Genomic DNA, 19807 nt, shown 5'->3' on the forward strand with positions numbered 1-19807 from the left:
GTGGGTTCGGGAACGCTGTCAGCATGGCCAAGCCCTTTAAATACATCACATCACTCATTGCTTCAAGCCACAGCCTCCAAAACGGGAGCAAACGTACCTCAATGTCTGTTCAAGAACGTTTTGGGGAAACGTGTCGTTCAGTACGAAACAGGTACGCAACGTAGCAAACGTTCAAGCGAACTGAACGCACCAGAACAGGCTTTCACAAACACGGTCTTGGTGTCCCCCCTGGGTGCACGTTTTGGGTTTTGCCCTAGCACTACACAGCTGATTCAAATAATCAATGAGTTGGTTATTTGAAATCAGCTGTGTAATGCTAGGGCAGGGGGGGCAGGACCAAGTTTGGAAAACCCTGTGATAGAAAATAGGATCTAGCTGTTCAGCAGACGTCTGCGTTGGTAAGGTCAGGCTCTTATCCCATGAACACCGTGATCTAACGTTAGAGCCAGTATGCACTCATTCAACCTGCCAGCTCTTGTGACGAGGTCTTTGTGGCTATTTTTCTCACTCTGGTAACTATTTAAAAACAGAGAGGAGAGTAGGGAGGAAGGTTTGCCCAGCTCAAATGACGCTGCCCAAAGCAAACGGATTACAGAACAGGTGGTACACCTTCAAAAGAGGGCGAACAGCCATGGCTGGGAAAATATAGAACACAAAAAAAGACTTGATTACACAAACCACTGTTCTTTAAGTTACATTCACTCCCTCCTAATCCTGTTTGCAGAGGGGCTGCTAGGTGGATCTATAACTGTACACAGGATACTCCTAAACCTTGAGTATACACGGCTTCCATCATAGCTGGTTAATTTTGTAAATACGGTCACTTTTGGATGTTAAATGTTTTTGAAATGAAACCTCTTTACTGCTTTTTATCTCTGAATATTTTCTTCACTGTCTGGAAACAAGATCTAATAGTGGCTGAGACCATACCATTTAAAGAATATAAACATTTTTATTGGTTTCCGCAAATACCTGAGGGTTAATGTCATTACCAGCACGCCATAAAATGTGCTATTTTAGTTGAAAAGAAAATTACAGAAACTGTGCCTAAGGTTTTTTTTATTTAACATTTCAAAATAAAAGGATTTTTTTTACTATTTAGAAGTTGATTACATGTATTTATCATTGTCATGACTAAATGGTCAGGGCTCTGAAGGCCAGTCAAGTTCATCCACACCGATCTCAACAAACCCTTTCTGTATGGACCTCGCTTTGTGCACGGGGGCATTGTCATGCTGAAACAGGAAAGGGCCTTCTCCAAACTGTTGCCACAAAGTTGGAAGCACAAAATTGTCTAGAATGTCATTGTATGCTGGAGCGTTAAGATTTCCCTTCACTGGAACTAAGGGGTCTATCCCGAACCATGAAAAACAGCCCAAGACCATTATTCCTCCTCCACCAAACTTTCCAGTTGGCAGTGTGCATGGGGCAGGTATCGTTCCTGGCATCCGCCAAACCCAGATTCGTCTGTCGGAATGCCAGATGGTGAAGCATGATTCATCACTCCAGAGAACGCGTTTCAACTGCTCCAGTGTCCAATGGCGGCGAGCTTTACACCACTCCAGCCGACGCTTGGCATTGCGCATGGTGATCTTATGATTGTGCGGGGCTGCTCGGCCACAGAAACCCATTTCATCAAGCTCCCGACAAACAGTTATTGTGCTGACGTTGCTTCCAGAGGCAGTGTGGAACCCGGTAATGAGTGTTGCAACCGAGTACAGACAATGTTTACGAGCTTCGGCACTCGGCGGTCCCATTCTGTGAAATTGAGTGGGCTACCACTTTGCGTTGTTGCTCCTAGACCTTTCCACTTCACAATAACAGCACTTACAGTTGACCGGTGCTGCTATAGCAGGGCATAAATATGATTAACTGAATTGTTGGAAATGGTTGCATCCTATAACTGTGCCACATTGAAAGTCGCTGAGCTCTTCAGTAAGGGCCATTCTACTGTCAATGTTTGTCCATGGAGATTGCATGGCTGTGTGCTAGATTTTATACACCTTTCAGCAACAGGTGAAATAGCAGAATCCACTATTTTTATACTTTCGTGTATATCCTTGTCCTCTCCTTGGTTGATTTAGGGGGCATCTCAAAATAAATAATTAGTCAGTAATAACCATATTAAGTCACATAAATAGACATCAATCATCCTAACATAATACAAAATGTAATGGTCTTATTTAGCAAATGCTTCCAATTTCAACTTAAATCATGATCATATGCAATTTGTCTTTTCAGGTCTTAAGGTTAGTAAAAATGTATTAACTAATACCTTGTCATTACCACCGCATTCTTTCCTTAACATCACAGTTCATTATGTGGTGGTAATGACATTTTTACAGTATTTAGTCATAAATAGCAGGGATTCTAGCATGCCAACTCCAGTTGAACAGGTAGCATACAATGTATCCTAAATACAAAAATATAATGGCCTACATAATTTGCTTAAATTATAGCCTACTTGGTAATGACATTCAATAAAAATATATTCTCAAGTCATATTTACCTTGATTTTTCTATAATTTCCCGGCATCAAAATGTGAATTTCCCTCCATGTGCTCCGTTGTCACTATTCATATACATAGTAACCAAGCACACACACTTTTGAAAAAACGTTAATATAATTTGATTGTCGCGGTGGTAATGACAAAATACTTAGAGAAGAATATTGTGTGTGTAAAAAGAAAAAGAGGTAGCAAATGGCTTATGCACATATGTATATAGATGCAAGTTGACTCTTAAAATCCAGACATGTTTTAGGCTTTACTTAAAGGGTGTTTAATAAAATAAAACATTTTCTTTCAAATCTGACCCTAACGTATTTGCTAAATCTGTCATTGTAAATAAGAATTTGTTCTTAACTGACCTGGTTAAATAAAGGTTAAATAAATAAAATCACCCAGCTATTCCCTTGGAATAAGAATTCCTTGCTTGGTCACGGACATGAACAGATGCAACCATAGCATGTAGCCTACAGACAGAGAAACACACACACCCACTATGGTGTCCAGTAAACTAATCCGTTTTTACATTAGACCATTCAAGTCTTACTTTAGATTTTGTACGAGTCATGATGATGTAACCAAAGATTCCACCATTTCTGGCGTAGCTAACTTACCTGGGCTCGAGCCTTGCCTAAACAACTATTGTTAAAGCGGCCACAATAAATACTTAACATTTTAGATAGCTACGCACCAACTAGCAACTGTGACGGAGAAACAAGCTGTAAAATACGGCAAACTAACGCTGACTCCATTTCATTCTACTTTGCTAGCTTGCTAACGACTAGCTAACTTATTTCATACACTGGCATGATTTGTTAACGTAACGTTAGCTGGCTATCTAGTTAGCATTATTAGCTAGATACACATAAATAAACTGTGGCCAGCTTACCAACTAAACGCACGAAATGGTGTTTACCAATCCAATCATCTTGTTCGTGGATAGCGCAATGGTTCCTTTACTAATTTATTCCAGGCAACGGCACTGTTAAACATCCCTTTCACAATTCGAGTTGTTCCAGGGTTGCGTTTCGAAGTTGAAATGCAGCTTTTTCAGCCACACTTCACATGTAGAACTAGTACAGGAAGTGATGTACACAGCTGTTTGCTGTTGCTTATAGTAATGAATAGTACGGTCGGCAGAAACTTTAAGAGTTAGTTTAGCGCACGTCCACCCTCTTCGTGCTGTATGTATGCATGTCCTGAATTTCAGCACAACTTGCTAGTTTGGTTTCACAAGAATTCAATAAATGCACCTGCAATACAATTGAATCGGGTGACGTTGAGTACAGTGAAATAACCATCATTTTGTGTTATGGCTTACTGAACATAGAACGAGGAAAACACGATATGCTTGACTCGAGACATGGTAAAGATAAATTACAGAAATTGTGTAAAACATATTACTTTTGTTTATTTAGACCTACTACTGTATCTTTCGTACACGTTTTGAGTTGTGCTTTTATGTAGTAATTGTACCTTCTAAGAAAATATCGATTTTATACCAAATGGTACACCCAAGCTGGGAGAAAATAAAGTATTCTATTGTAATAGATGTGTTCTAGATTCTAGAATGGTGCATCACTCATCTTTGTTGAAAATCAAGTGTAAACAAATTGCAGTCAAAGCCAAAGTACTGACTTTTTGCCATATTTCAACCCAAGTCTTATTTATTTACAAGGTAAGGGATTATTTTTTCCACTCAGTACTTCAGTATTCAAAGTTATGTAAATTAAGTTACTGTTCCATTGGCAGCAGTTAAACAAAGGCAATGAAGCAGTTACCGAAATGAATTGCCTTTTCATGATCAGTAACATATCTAAGCTAAATATATTTCTAATAATCTGACAAACTACATGCCACTTTAAGGTGATGGATTGATCCTCTAACTGTACAGTTGTGGACAAATAAATAGTTATGGCCATTAGTGATCACACAGACACATTTTGTTTGTCCAAAGCTTTCTTCAGAATGTCCAATCTTCCACCTCACCGTCCTCCATTCCATCCCTGGAAGCCCCAGTCCACCTTGGATGCTGTAGTATCAGCAATGTGGTGCAGTCTCTGCCCTGGTCAAAGGATGCTACCAAACCATGACCTGGGACCAATCTTCGCCAAGCTGTCACAGGACCTGGAGTCTGCAACCATGCCCCTCTACACCAACTACTTTGACCCAGTCACTGACCACCTGCCCAACAGTTTCCCATTGGGACACAAGTGGGTACTATTCCATTTGATATACTGTATGAGGGGTCTTTTACTATCTAAACCAAAATCTTGCCCTTGATAGTAAATGTCTATCTCCAGAGAGCTTGACTAACAAAGCCTTTCTCCCCTTGTGGTGTAAGGCTGAACTTCAACCTGAGGCTGAACTGCTTTGACTCGTGGGCAGACCCAGAGAGAGAGAGGGAAAGCAGGAGAGAGAGACGCTGCCATGTCCCTTCTTACGGAGGACCCCGCATCAGTGGTGCCTGCCTGTCTAGACTAACTAGGAATGGAGCGCCAAGCGAGAGTAAAGGATCTATGACCAATAGTCAGTTTATCTATCAATTGTATGGCTACCACTGCAGATGACCCTGGGCCTGTTAGTGTGTTTGTCTTGTCACATCACTAGACTTTAAACCAATATATTTCAGTCTGTGTGAAAAATAAAGACAGACTATGCATACTTTTTTTACATTTTTATGTAAAACTTTTTTTAGAGTACTGTTTTATCAGTGAGTACGTTACAGTTACAAACTCTAGGCCATTATACTAGCTACAGTCAAGTAAAACATACTTATGAACCTGCAGAGCACATAAGAAGACCCTCCATTCACTATGTGTGTGTTCAAGTTTGGAATCACAGCCCCCGAGTTGACAATGGTCCTTTAGTAAATTAAGCAAAATTCAGTCCAAGGTCAATGTTAAGAGTCTGTGAAACCACAAATGGAGACGGTAGTAGATACAAACACACACAAATCACAAAATGTGTGTCTAAATGCCTTTTTCTTTTTGTTAGGGAGAAGGGGGGGTGAGGTTACTTTCTACTTGTAAAACTCATGCTCCTGCTCATCCTTCTTGATAACAGTCTTGTAGGCCTTCTCAAAGTCCTTGGCCAGGACGATGTACCTATTTTCACGGACAGCCAGCATGCCAGCCTGAGTGAGAGGAATGAAAGAATTATAAGCACATTTATCAGAGCGTTTCCAGTTCTCACACCGACAACAGGTGATGTAACAGAGGATATTTAGTTATCTTTGGAACACGAGTTAGCGAACGCAATAACTTGCTACTCTTTGACATTGAGTCTTTTGGAGTAGGTTGACCCCCCATGGAAGAATTCCTCCCAACAGCACGGGGTCCCACTCACCTCCTGGCAGATAGAGTTGATGTCTGCTCCGGAGATCTTGTCTGGTCTGGCCACATCTACACACTGGTTAAGGACAACCGCAAATACAAACTCATACGACACTGAACAACGTAGTGTTCTTTCGGTTACTTAGCAACCAAGGGACGGTATGGGAAAGTGCATTAGACTATACAAAGAAGGCATTCAGGTAGAGTACTAAAGTCATGGTTCATTTGACCTTTAAGTCAGAATATTGTTCCAAATCACAGGTGTATTCAAGGAGGTAAATATTTAATGAAAACTGGAAGCACACAATGAACCGGACACAGAAAAGGATTTGTGCTCCTGTGCCTTGTTCTGAGAAGGAAAATATTGCATGATGCTGCTAGTTTTTTCATGACACATTGATAGAAAGTTAATACAACACCCACACGTCATGAGAGACTTGTAGGTAGGGCATAATAAGGATACAGTCCTCCAGGTCCACCTCCTCAGAGAGGTTCATCTTGCTGGTGATGGTGGAGAAGACCAGGCGTTTCTGCCGGCGGTCAGGTAGGGGGAACTCAATCTTTCTGTCCAGACGGCCCGGGCGCAGGAGGGCGGGGTCCAGGGTGTCGGCCCTGTTGGTGGCCATGATCACCTGACAAGGGAACAAACAGGTGGGTCAGAGAGGCAGGAAGTCATATGACAAAGGCTTAACCAGAGGCTTTAAGACCCATAGTAGTACATCACTCACTGTATAGGTTTAGCTTAAGTGTGACTACATTTTAACATATTCTCAATGTGACACACAAGGTTACAGGTTAGCTGCATTAATGAGACTACAACATACAATAAGCCCTAGAGACAGTATGTCACAGAGGAAAAGCTCACCTTGACGTTGACGGTCTGGTCAAAGCCGTCCATTTGGTTGAGAAGCTCCAGCAGAATCCTCTGCACCTCCCTGTCAGCTGTTTGGGAAGGAGAGAATACAATGAGGGATTACCAATGTCAGGGTTCAACCACACCATTAACTGCTTGGTCTTATTTTCAGTCCTAATAATCAATCCCACTCAAGATAATAAGGCCACAACCAAATTTGTCTCTATTGTGGATCTCTGTGAATCTGTTTGCCTGGATGCTTTAAACAATGATGACATTTACCGACATCGTTACAGGTAGTTCTGTTTTGTGGGTAAATTCCGATTCCCAACTCTAACCTGAAGTTAACTGCAACTACCCTGTCCTTAAAAACCTAACTAACTCTATGGTGGTAGCAGTCAAAACAAATCACTTGGCCACACAAAAATATGAAGGTTATTGCTCTTGATAAGCTGACGGACCATGGGTCTGTTGTGTCCTTGTGTCTCCATCTGGGCCAAGGATAAACCATAGCCTAGCTAACACTCAGAGCAACTAGGGGGCCTTTACAGAAACATGTTTTTTCCAAGCACTAATATTTATTTTTAAGGACCATCAATTTGTAATATTTCATACTACTCAATTGTTCCTACTCGCCACCAGATGGCAGTATATCACCACAACCTAAAAAACTACTTAGTATTCATCACTACCTTACAAGTTCTACTCAATAACGCATTGTTTCACTACATATGCAAGTCAGTACTGATGATTTTGTAATTTGACTACCGATGAGCAGAGTTTTGGGAGATGCCTACTGGTGAACACATCTCCTATTCGCATTACTACCAACTTCCAGCTTAATGAGTGTTTTTATTGGGCCTTTGGGAATCTACTAGTTAATAGCTACGAAAAAGCGTCTTGCTTCTGACTGGCAGCTTTAGGGTCGCCGGTCGGGAGAAGGGCGGGTGGGCTGTGTCAGAAAAACGATACGTAAACGGCCACCAGAACGGCAGGAGCACAGCTGCCACTTGATAAAGCGGAATATCGCGTGCGCCCTGTGAATGAGGCGATTGGCAAAAAAAGCTCTAGAGGTCGTGGCAGAGAAAAAGTCATAATGTAGAACTGGCGCCAGTGCAGGATGCAGTGTTGTGTCTTTCCCCCTTTATGTGGCTCTTCAGGGCCGATTTACCCGTGCTCGCAATGTCAAAGTCTGACGCATTTTTTGCACCTTACATGGTGTCGGTTGGTTGGGTCCAGTGATGTAGTGGTAAAAAAGGTGGGTAAACTATATTGAAAACAAATATAAATCGCAACATGTAAAGTGTTGGTCCCATGTTTCATGAGCTGAAATAAAAGATCCCAGAAATGTTCCATATGCACAAAAGGCAGGCTTGAATCAATATTTTCCCGGCATTCTAGCCATCGAAGTGATGTTTGTTTCCAAGTACTTTTCAAGTACCAACTTGACAAAATGTCAGATTTTCAAGGTTTTCAAGGTTTTCCAGTACTTGAATTTCAGAGTACCAAATTCAAGTACTTTAAGCAACTTGTAAGAACCCTGAAGATCACAAGTACAGACATTTGGTATCAGGAATGCCGATCTGTAAATCTTCTCTATTTTGCTTGTCTTATTAGATTTGATTGCTATGTGCAACGCTAGTGATTAGCCAATGACCAGTCCATTCCATAGCCTATTCTGTGCAGCTGATTTTAAAAGGTACACAATGGCTCATACCTCCAGTCTGTGCATCAAAACGCTTGGTAGCGATGGCATCGATCTCATCGATGAAGATGATGGCGGGTGCGTTTTCCTTGGCCAGCCGGAAAACGTCACGCACCATGCGGGGGCCCTCGCCCAGGTACTTCTGCACAAACTCCGAGCCTACCACGCGGATGAACGCCGCTGAGAGAGAGACCAAGATATCAAATCAAATGCATTGGTCAATAACCAAATACTGATATGGTAACATGATGACAATTCTTTGCAACCAAAAAAATGACTGTCTAATCACCTGTGCATCCTATAGATAATGGTGAACATGGTGAATGGCCTACCTGTTGTGTGGTGAGCCACAGCCTTGGCCAGCATGGTCTTCCCACAGCCAGGTGGCCCATACATCAGAACCCCCCTGGGCGGGTCAATGCCAATCTGTTTGTAAAGCTCAAAGTGTGTGAGTGGAAGCTCCACTGCTTCCCTCACTTCCTGCTTCTGGATATCCATCCCTCCGATGTCAGCATACATCACATCCGGCTTTTGGTCTGCACGGAGAGATACAGGAAAATGGCATCAATGGGTGGAATATGCATGTAATGTATGTAAGCACGCATGAATGCATGTTTGTTCCACTCACGACTGTGCAATATATTGTACAAAGGGATATGTATACCAGGGGGTAGAATAGTGTGTATGTGTACCTGATGTGAGCATCATGATGCTGCTGTCAGCCTCTGGGGGGAGCACGTCCACCAGGGCATTGCTGTGCTTGTGCAGGGCCACCGACGCATTGGGCTTCAGCAGCTCTCTGTCGATGGTGCTTAGGATACGCACATAGTAGTTTGAGCCTGAGTCAAGGAGAATAGGGGGTGACAGAGAAGGGGATGGACAGAGACAGAAAAGGGGGTGGACAGAGACAGAAAATGGGGTGGACAGAGAGAAGCCGAGAAAGAGGGTTGCACAGGGAAAGAGGGGGAAATGTCATTAGTGAATATTAGAGCCACATGTTTAGCATTACAGTAAGAATGAGGCATTGGTGTTACTGTGCAAAATATGGGTGCGGCTATTAGAGAATGAACGATATGGATTTTTTAAGGGTCAAAGACGGCAGTTGGCCGATATTTTAGGCAGATATACAATATCATAAAATTTCCCAAAGACAGCCATGTTTGCAATAATGCATCAATTTTAAAACCGAACAATACATTTGACTTTGTTTTTAACCAAACTAAATAACATAATGGCAATTATATTTGAATGGTAAATGATTATGTCATAGGCATACTCACAACACAGGTGAATCCATATTCAATAGGAGTGTGTGCATGCATTGAGTTGAGCTTGTTTTGGCTGGTCAGTAGAGTCTATGGCGCTAAAGATGACAATCTGTTTGCCCTTCATTTTGGACTTAGACTATATTAGCCAACTGATCAACAACATTCGCATGAATGTATCACGCCAGCATGTCACGCCTGTATGGATTGACATCATATAGGAAAAGCTGTTAGTTTGAGAATATAAAATAACATCTATTTAATGCAAATGGGATAAACGTAACGTTATGATTTGTGATCACGGATGTTTACGAAACTAGTATGTGTCATTTTCCGGGATAGGGAAAAAAATATTCTCTAAAGAACTCAGGACATTTTACATTTTAGTAATTTAGCAGACGCTCTTATCCAGAGCGACTTACAATAGTGAATGCATACATTTCATTTCATGCATTTTTTGTACTGCCCCCCCCATGGGAATCGAAACCCACAACCCTGGCGTTGCACACACCATGCTGGCGTTGCAAACACCATGCTCTACCAACTGAGCCACAGGGAAGGCCCACAGGGAAGGCCCTAGGATGAAATTTGAAACAACTCAATTGGCTATTCCAGCTATGCTACTATGATAAATACACTGTTGGTCCCATGTATCATGAGCTGAAATAAAAGATCCCAGAAATGTTCCATATGCACAAAAAGTTCTCTCAAATGTATGCACAAATTTGTTTGTCCCTGTTAGTGAGCATTTATCTTTTGCCAAGATAATCCATCCACCTGACAGGTGTGGAATATCAAAAAGCTGATTAAACAGCTGTCTCAAGTTGAGGGATGGGGAAATTGGCATGCTGACTGCAGGAATGTCCACAAGAGCTGTTTCCAGATATTTGAATGTTCATTTCTCTACAATAAGCCACCTTGAATGTCATTTTAGAAAATTTGGCCGTACATCCAACCGGCGTCACAACCGCAGACCCCGTGTAACCATGTCAGCCTAGGACATCCACATTAGAGGTCGACCGATTATGATTTTTTTACCGCCGATACCGATTATTGGAGGACCGGAAAAAAGCCGATACCGATTAATCGGACGATTTTTTACATTTCATCAGCATTGTGCAGAGCTCGTGGCTCAGGCAGGCTGGCATAGCAGCAGTATTGCTATGCAGAAGGACTATCGGCAAAACCGATAGAGAAGGGCCGATAGACTAGAAAAGGGCCAATAATCGGACCGATATATCGACTCGGATTCAAGTCTCCAGTCTCTGGAGGAAACAACCAGAGGCTTACCTACACAATCTATGTGAGGACAGACAAGAGTAAAAATACTGTACCTGTGGTGGAGCCCACGATGGCTGTGTTTTGGTCCACAGCCTCCAGGAACTGGCCGATGACCAGAGGGATACTCTGGATCCTCTTCACCTCCTCCTGGGCGTGGAGGAACTCCTTCTTCAGGTTCTTCTGTTCATCTTTGATGTACTCCTCCTGCACCTCCAGAAACTCCAGCTCCTGCTGCAGCTTCTACAATAGTAAAGGAGAGGGTGGGAACGGTGTCATGGAGAATGTATGTTTATTGGTGAATCATGGTGAAACATTTTTTTTTAAATCCTATTACTCCAGTGCTAGCATCTACACTGGCTTCCTGTTAAGGCTAGGGCTAATTTCAAGGTTTTACTGCTAACCTACAAAGCAATACATTGGGTGCTTCTACCCATCTCTCCGATTTGGTCCTGCCGTACATACCTACACGTACGCTACGGTCACAAGACGCAGGCCTCCTTATTGTCCCTAGAATTTCGAAGCAAACAGCTGGAGGCAGGGTTTTCTCCTATAGAGCTCAATTTTTATGGAATGGTCTGCCTAGCCATGTGAGAAACGCAGACTCGGTCTCGATCTTTAAGTCTTTATTAAAGACTCATCTCTTCAGTAGGTCCTATGATTGAGTGTAGTCTGGCCCAGGAGTGTGAACTTCCCAAGTCCAGAACAGACTATGGGAGGCACACAGTACTACATAGAGCCATGACTACACGGAACTCTATTCCACATCAAGTAACTGATGCAAGCAGTAAAATTAGATTTAAAAAAAACATCTTATGGAACAGTGGTGACTGTGAAGCAACACACATTGGCATTGGCACAGGCACATGCATACACACACATGGATTTAGTACTGTAGATATGTGGTAGTGGTGGAGTAGGGGCCTGAGGGCACACAGTGTGTTGTCAAATCTGTGAATGTTTTGTACATTCTTTTAAATTGTATAAACTGCCTTAATTTTGCTGGACCCCAGGAAGAGTAGCTGCTGCTTTGTTTAAACACAAATACAAGGTGAACGGAAAGGCACTGGAGCGACAAACCACCCTTGCTGTCTCTGCCTGGCCGGTTCCCCTCTCTCCACTGGGATTCTCTGCCTCTAACACTATTACGGGGGCTGAGGCACTGGCTTACTGGTGCTCTCCCATGCCTTCCCTAGGAGGGGTGCGTCACTTGAGTCACTGACGTGATCTTCCTGTCTGGGTTGGCGACCCCTCGAGGTTCGTGCCGTGGGGGAGATCTTTGTGGGCTATACTCGGCCTTGTCTCAGGATAGTAAGTTGGTGGTTTGAAGATATCCCTCTAGTGGTGTCGGGGCTATGCTTCGGCAAGGTGGGTGGGGTTATATCTTGCCTGGTTGGCCCTGTCTGGGGGTATCGTCGGACGGGGCCACAGTGTCTCCTGACCCCTCCTATCGCAGCCTCCAGTATTTATGCTGCAATAGTTTGTGTCGGGGGGCTAGGGTCAGTCTGTATATCTGCAGTATTTCTCCCGTCTTATCCGGTGTCCTGTGTGAATTTAGTATGTATGCTCTCTCTCTCTCTGAGGACTTGAGCCCTAGGTCCATGCCTCAGGACTCCTTGCTGTCCCCAGTCCACCTGGTCGTGCTGCTGCTGCAGTTTCAACTGTTCCGCCTGTGGCTATTGAACCCTGACCTGTTCCCCGGACACACTACCTTGTCCCAGACCTAGTGTTTTCAACTCTCTCTACCACACCTGCTGTCTCCAACTCTGAATGACCGGCTATGAAATGCCAACTGACATTTACTCCTGAGGTGCTGACATGTTGCACCCTGTACAACCACTGTGATTATTATTATTATATGACCCATCTTGTCATCTATGAACATCTTGGCCATGTACTGTTACAATCTCCACCCGGCACTGCCAGAAGAGGGCTGGCCACCCCTCAGAGCCTGGTTCCTCTAGGTTTCTTCCTAGGTTCCTGCCTTTCTATGGAGTTTTTCTGAGAAACTGTACTTCTACATCTGCATTGCTTGCTGTTTGGGGTTTTAGGCTGGGTTTCTGTATAGCACTTCGTGACATCTGCTTATGTAAAAAGGGCTTTATAAATACATTTGATTGAAATAGTGCCTTCAGAAAGTATTCATACCCTTAGACTTATTCCAAATTTTGTCTGAATTAAAAATGGATTATAATGTTTTTTTTCTCACCAATCTACCTTCATAACCCAATAATAAAAGTGAAAACTTTCATTAAAATGTTTGCAAATATATTGAAAATGAAATATGTCTGTTATATTTCTGTAAGTATTCACACCATTGAGTTAATACTTTGTAGAAGCACATTTGGCAGTGATAACAGCTGTGAGTCTTTCTGCGTTAGTCTCTAAAAGCTTTCCACACCTGGATTGTGCAACATTTGCCATTTTTATTTCTTTTTTATTCTTCAAGTTCTGTCAAATCATTGCTAGACAACCATTTGCCCCAAACATAACAATTTGTATTCAGGAAAACAGTCATTGATTTGTCACATTTTTTGCAGTATTACTTCAGTGCCTTGTTGCAAACAGGATGCTGCTTTGGAATATTTTTATTCTGTACAGGCTCTCTCGTTTTCACTCTGTAAATTAGGCTAGTATTGTAGAGTAATAACACCATTGTTGATCCATCTTCAGTTTTCTCCTATCACAGCCTTCAACTCTAACTGTTTTAATGTCACCATTGGCCTCATGGTGAAATCCCTGAGCGGTTTCCTTCCTCTCCGGCAACTGAGTTAGGAAGGACGCATGTATGTGGCTGGGTGTATTGATGCACCATCTAAAGTGTAATTAATTACTTCACCTTGCTGAAAGGGGTATTCAATGTCCATTATTTGTTTATCTACAATATGTGCCCTTCAGTGCAAGGTATTGTAAATCCTCCCTGGTCTTTGTGGTTGAATCTGTGTTTGAAATTCAATGCTCAACTGAGGGACCTTATAGATAATTGTGAGTGGGGTATAGATATGAGGTAGTCGTTCAGAATTCCTGATAAACACTATTATTGCAGTGTGAGTCCATGCAACTTTTGTAACTTAAACACATTTTTACTTCAGAACGTATTTAGGCTTGCCATAACAAAGGGGTTGAATACATGACTCAATAGATTTCAGCTTTTCATTTTTTATTAATTTGTTTTAAAAAACGAAATATAATTCCACTTTGACATTACGGGGTATTGGGTGTAGGCCAGAGAACAAAAAAAAATCAATATTTAATCAATTTTAAATTCAGGCTGTAACAACAAAATGTGGAAAAAGTCAAGGGGTGTGAATACTTTCTCTAGGCACTGTAATAGTTAACATCTTTACTGTGATTGAAGAAATCACAGAAAGGGCCTGTATGATTTAAATTTATTTTCTTGTTGTGCTGACAGAAATAGACCTCAACAGCCAAGCATAGACACACAGAAGCTGTTCCCAGTACAGACCTTATATCTGCTGTAAAGGTCTTCAAGATCTTCTGGTTCTGGGGCCAGGAAAGAAAGCCCCGTCGGTGGTCGTGAGTTCAGCATGGCAGGCACTTCGTCCTTTGTAGACATAAAACAACACAAGCATTTACACAAATTCTACGTTGTAAGCATAACCCCAAATCTGTGAAAACACTGTAGCAAATGTTAACGTTTGCTACTAGCTAACTGTTTGTGGTGTTGCTAGCTAGCTTGTTAATTTACTTGCCTAATGCTGGGTGAGTGATGACCGATAGAAAAAGTGAGAGGAGCGGATTGGAAGATATTTCAATCCACGACATTGTTTCAGTGCTGTTCCGTAAAGGATAAGTACGATACTGCGGTAGGTAACGTTGTGAGTGTAGTATTGGTAAGCTTGAAGCTACAACAAACAAAATAGCACAAGTCAACGGCCGGCAGCTAAGGTTAGCAAGTCAGATAACAAACGAATGTAGAACTAGCGAAGTAGTTAAGTAGCTAGCACGATAAATTAGATTGGATATGACTGAGCCTAAAGTAATGTTAACTTTTTCTAAATGCCTTATTATTAATTATTAGCCAAAGCAGAAGTCAGCTAACGTAGCTACACCAAAATACAAACGTTTAGCTAACTAGCTAAAGTTGCCTAGCTTGCCAGTTGAGATAGCATGTCTGCTTACATGACAGAGCATTTACAGTGTAGTGAATGAATTGGCACGTTTAGTTGGATGACGGACGAATTAAATGTATTCAAAGAACACTTTAGATTAAAGATAGTACGTTTTAAGCTGTCTATACTTTTTAAAGTTTTTTATAACCAAAAACAACGGTGAAAATGTACACGGTCAAAATGAATCATACCTGAATTTTTTCAACAGTTACTCCAATGTCCTCCATGTTGAATTCCCTATCATGTGACGTACTGACGTTCTACGTAAGGACCCAAGCGCCATTTGTGGGATTCATGGGTAATGAAGTTTCTGTGGACAAGCATTATCAACAAATGCAAATTAATTGAGAGATTGCTCCACAAACACAATGTTTTTTGTTCTTCGGAGTAATTTGTTTTCTAAACCTTGCCTCCATCTGATATAGTAAGCAAACACCCTCACATCACTATGAATTAGATGAATACTGATGACAGATATGATGGATAGCAGGTGAATGACTGCTCACGCTCTCTTTAGCAGAATCCTAGTTTTATGTACAGGACAGTTTGGCAAATTATGTTGACAGTGACGTTCAGTAGGTTGGGTGAGGTTTGTGTATTTCCTGCCAGTTAGCTGGTGGCTATACTAGGCTGTATGACTCTACTGCTGCTGCATAGTCTGTTGCATCCTTCCTCTGTTGCATAGCTTTTTATTTTTGTCCTGTATTAAGTCTGTCCACAGATGAAGAAAAAAATGCTTTATACCAAATCTATCACAATGATATTCAGTTTTTTTTCGATGGATCACTGTCCCCCATAGGCTAAGCTTCCCCTAAAGTCAATTGAATTAAAATTGGTAAAATTATATAGCCTAATTAGCCTACTCCTGTCTATACAGAAACAAATAAAATCATTCAAAATAGTCTACTACCCCAGAAAGCATGATTTGGTTACAGAGGGTCAATAGCGTCTTTGAAATAAATAAGATGTGGATTGTTTTAAATCGCCTTGCCTGCAGTCGGAAAGGCCCTCAATTAGTATTTTAGTTATCAAAATATATTGAGCAAACAGTATACTCTAAACAGCGGTACCTCACTCTTACCCTACGAGGTCTGAATCCTGCTGGTTTTCTGTTATACCTGATAATTAGTTGCACACATCTGGTGTCCCAGGTCTAAATCGGTGCGAACACCGGGGCCTCATTGCGGTGGCGGTCAGCGCTCACTTTCTGCCGCCCTTCGGCCCGTTTCAGGTACCCGTGGATGGCCTCCCAGGTCTCCCTCGAGCGCTTCACCCAATACTCCAACACAGGAGCCTCGGTCTGGCTCGGATGCCATGGTACCAGGCCCGGCTGATACCCCAACATGCACTGAAAGGGCGAAAGGTTAGTTGAGGAGTGGCGGAGTGAGTTCTGGGCCATCTCTACCCATGGAACGTACCTCACCCACTCCCCTGGCCGGTCCTGGCAATACGACCGCAGAAACCTATCCACATCCTGGTTTACTCTCTCCACCTGCCCATTACTCTCGGGGTGAAAACCAGAGGTCAGGCTGACCGAGACCCCCAGATGCTCCATGAACGCCCTCCAAACCCGGGACGTGAACTGGGGACCCCGATCAGAAACTATGTCCTCAGGCACCCCGTAGTGCCGGAAGACGTGTGTAAACAGGGCCTCCGCAGTCTGTAGGGCCGTAGGGAGACCGGGCAAAGGGAGGAGACGACAGGACTTAGAAAACCGATCCACAACGACCAGGATCGTGGTGTTACCCTGGGACGGAGGAAGATTGGTCAGGAAGTCTACCGATAGGTGTGACCAAGGCCGCTGTGGACGTGACTCTTGGGCGTTTACCTGGAGGTTTATCGCACAATCCCCTCGTCGATGAGGTGGTAATTGGGTCGCCCTTTTTTTACAGAAGGCGATAGCCAAATCGGCATATTCGGGGGGAATGCGCACGGTGGAGATTTAGTCTGGACTCTCCACCGTCGTTGCACCGATGGAAACTCCCACACACCTACCTGAGCACTCCTCTGACCACCCCTTTAGAGCCCTCTGTTGCCACGAAATAGTGGGGGTGTGAAAGGCCAACCAGGGAATCCCCAGCACCACGGAAACGCAGGAGAATCAATGAGGAAGAGACTAATTCTCTCCTCATGACCCCCCTGCGTAACCATGTCCAGTGGAGCCGTGGCTTCCCTGACCACCCCTGACCCTAATGGTCGACTATCTTGGGAGTGCACATGGAAGGGTTTGTCCATCTGAACCAGGGGAATCCCTAACCTATGCGCGAAACCGCGGTCCATGAACTTCCCCGCTGCGCCTGAATCTACTAGCGCCTTATGCTGGGACTGGGGGGAAAACTTGGGGAAATAAATTAACACATACATGTGACCAACAGGGGGCTCTGGGTGAGCCTGGTACTGACTCACCTGCAGCCAGCAAGTTGTCCAACTTTATGGACATGTCCACTAGCTGGTCCAGGGTGAGGGTAGCATCTCTGCATGCTAGCTCCCTGCGGACGTCCTCACGTAAGCTGCACCTATAGTGGTCTATCAGGGCCCTGTCGTTCCACCCTGCGCCAGCGGCCAAGGTCCTGAACTCCAGAGCGAAGTCTTGTGCGCTCCTCGTCTCCTGCCATAGATGGAACAGATGCTCACACACCGCTCGCCCCTCAGGGGGATGATCGAACACGGCCCGGAAGCGGCGGGTGAACTCCGGGTAGTGGTCCCTCGCCGAGTCTGGTCCATCCCAGACAGCGTTGGCCCACTCCAGAGCTTTGCCTGACAGGCAGGAGACGAGGGCATTCACGCTCTCACCTCCCGAAGGAGCCGGGTGAACGGTTGCCAGGTAAAGCTCCAGCTGGAGCAGAAAACCCTTGCACCCGGCAGCCGTCCCATCGTATTCCCTCGGGAGCGCGAGCCGAATACCGCTGGGTCGGATGACGCCGGAGAAGGTGGTGGTGCTGATTGGAGTGTGGCTGGTGGAGGAGTAGGCAGGCCACCCCTCTCCCATCTCTCCATCGTCGCCATCACTTGATCCATGGCGGTCCTGAGACGGTGGAGAACGGTGGTGTGGTGTTGCACGCGCTCCTCCATGGAAGTGGAGAGCGCGTCAGCTCCTGCTGACTCCATTTAGTTGGGTGCGGGATTCTGTTACGTGCCTCCTAAGAGGAGGGAGGTGCAGGAATCAGGAGCAGGAGAGCAAGGAAGTCCCAGTAGCACAATTGTTTATTCAGGAGTCCCAACTCAACAACAACATGGGGGGGAAACATGCCCAAATGAAGTCGCCACACACAGGGAAATAAACACAACACACGGAGGAGAAACCTCTACTCCTAAACACATACCAAAACGGTACAACTCCCGTGAGAAAAGAAAATCCCGTGGTGCAGACACGCACCCCTAACAAAGTAACCACAGCAAACAATCCTGCAGGCAGCGGAGGTAAATAAACCCATCGAAATCAACTAATAGGACACAGGTGTGAACAAAACAGACAGACACAAACGAAAAGGAAAAATGGATCAGTAGCAGCTAGCAGGCCGACGACGACGACCGCCGAGCACCGCCCGAACAGGGAGAGGAGCCACCTTCGATGGAAGTCTTGACAGTAAGTGATACATTTTATCGCTATTTCTGACTTTTGTTACTCCTCTTCTTGGCTGCTAACTGTTTGTAATGATTTGTCTGCTGGGCGCTGTTCTCAGGTAATCGCATGATTTGCTTTCGCCGTAAAGACTTTTTGAAATCTGACACAGCGGTTGGATTAACAAGAAGTTTATCTTTAAGCTGGTGTATAACATTTGTATCTTTTATGTATGTTTATTATGACAAACATTTATTGGGTAACTGGGAGTTTTGTGAGTGTAACTATATGAAGATCATCAAAGGTAAGTGATTAATGTTACTCGTCTACTTGGCTAGTTACTGTTTGTAATGACTTGTCTGCCGGGTGCTGTTCTCAGATAATTGCATGGTTTGCTTTCGCCGTAAAGTCTTTTTTAAATCTGACACAGTGGTTGGATTGACAAGAAGTTAATCTTTAAACCGATGTATAACAGTTGTATGTTTCATGAATTGTTATAATGAGTATTTCTGTTTTTGAATTTGGCGCTCTGCAATTTCACTGGATGTTGGCCAGGTGGGAAGCTAGCGTCCCACACCCCCTAGAGAGGTTAAAGAACCTTCTAGGAATGTAGGGCTTTAAGGTTTGTTGTGGGAGTTCAACACAGGGACACTCAGAGTCAATTTTAAATAATTCTTTATTATCAGCAAGCTTGAGAGGTTCCAACAAACTTAATGCACCAAGTAGTACACGTCTGTCAGGAGCTCCGTCGAGGCAGTCCTGTGAGTTCTCTTATATTCTTGCTTACACAGACAAGTTATATTTGTATGATTTACATTATTCATGATTAATTCATCATTCACTTTTGGTTCATGCATGTGACCGACCAATACCTCACAAGGCTTCTTCTCCCTAAGCTGAGACCTTGAAACTGAGACACCCCTTTCGGTTCTCAAAACAATGTTCTGGGCGTACTGCCAAACTGCATTATACTGATAGTGAGTATTCCTCTCAGGCAAGGTCATTCATTCACTTGCATGAACCCAGTCGAATTGGTTATTCATAAAGCACAAACATAAAATGTTCCTTCACGGGTTCCTGTCCAATGTATACAATTATGAATAATAGTAATATTAACAATAATAATAATAATACAAATAAGATTGGGTAACAAACTTGTAAAGTCACAA

General features: G+C 43.5%; 2 protein-coding genes across 2 annotated transcripts in view; both read right to left on the reverse strand.

The window, feature by feature from the left end:
* Nucleotides 1-3656, reverse strand: part of LOC106605235 (beta-1,4-galactosyltransferase 3) — a 30304-nt gene extending 26648 nt beyond the window's left edge. Inside the window, exon 1 of the mRNA XM_014200658.3 lies at nucleotides 3397-3656. The gene's annotated coding sequence lies outside the window, so the exon portion shown is untranslated. The remainder of the gene's footprint in view (nucleotides 1-3396) is intronic.
* A 482-nt stretch (nucleotides 3657-4138) lies between these two features.
* Nucleotides 4139-15374, reverse strand: LOC106605234 (26S proteasome regulatory subunit 6B). The gene is made up of 10 exons (XM_014200657.3): nucleotides 15268-15374; nucleotides 14410-14508; nucleotides 11000-11186; nucleotides 9093-9239; nucleotides 8733-8936; nucleotides 8413-8580; nucleotides 6708-6784; nucleotides 6306-6474; nucleotides 5856-5911; nucleotides 4139-5643 (listed from the first exon to the last, which is right to left on the reverse strand). The coding sequence occupies exons 1-10, from the start codon at nucleotides 15301-15303 to the stop codon at nucleotides 5530-5532; spliced, it is 1257 nt and encodes a 418-aa protein (XP_014056132.1). The 5' UTR covers nucleotides 15304-15374; the 3' UTR covers nucleotides 4139-5529.
* Between the last annotated feature and the right edge of the window lie 4433 nt (nucleotides 15375-19807).

The sequence above is a fragment of the Salmo salar genome, chromosome 05 (genome assembly GCF_965601325.2).
Source record: "Salmo salar chromosome 05, fSalSal1, whole genome shotgun sequence".
Classification (NCBI taxonomy): domain Eukaryota; kingdom Metazoa; phylum Chordata; class Actinopteri; order Salmoniformes; family Salmonidae; genus Salmo; species Salmo salar.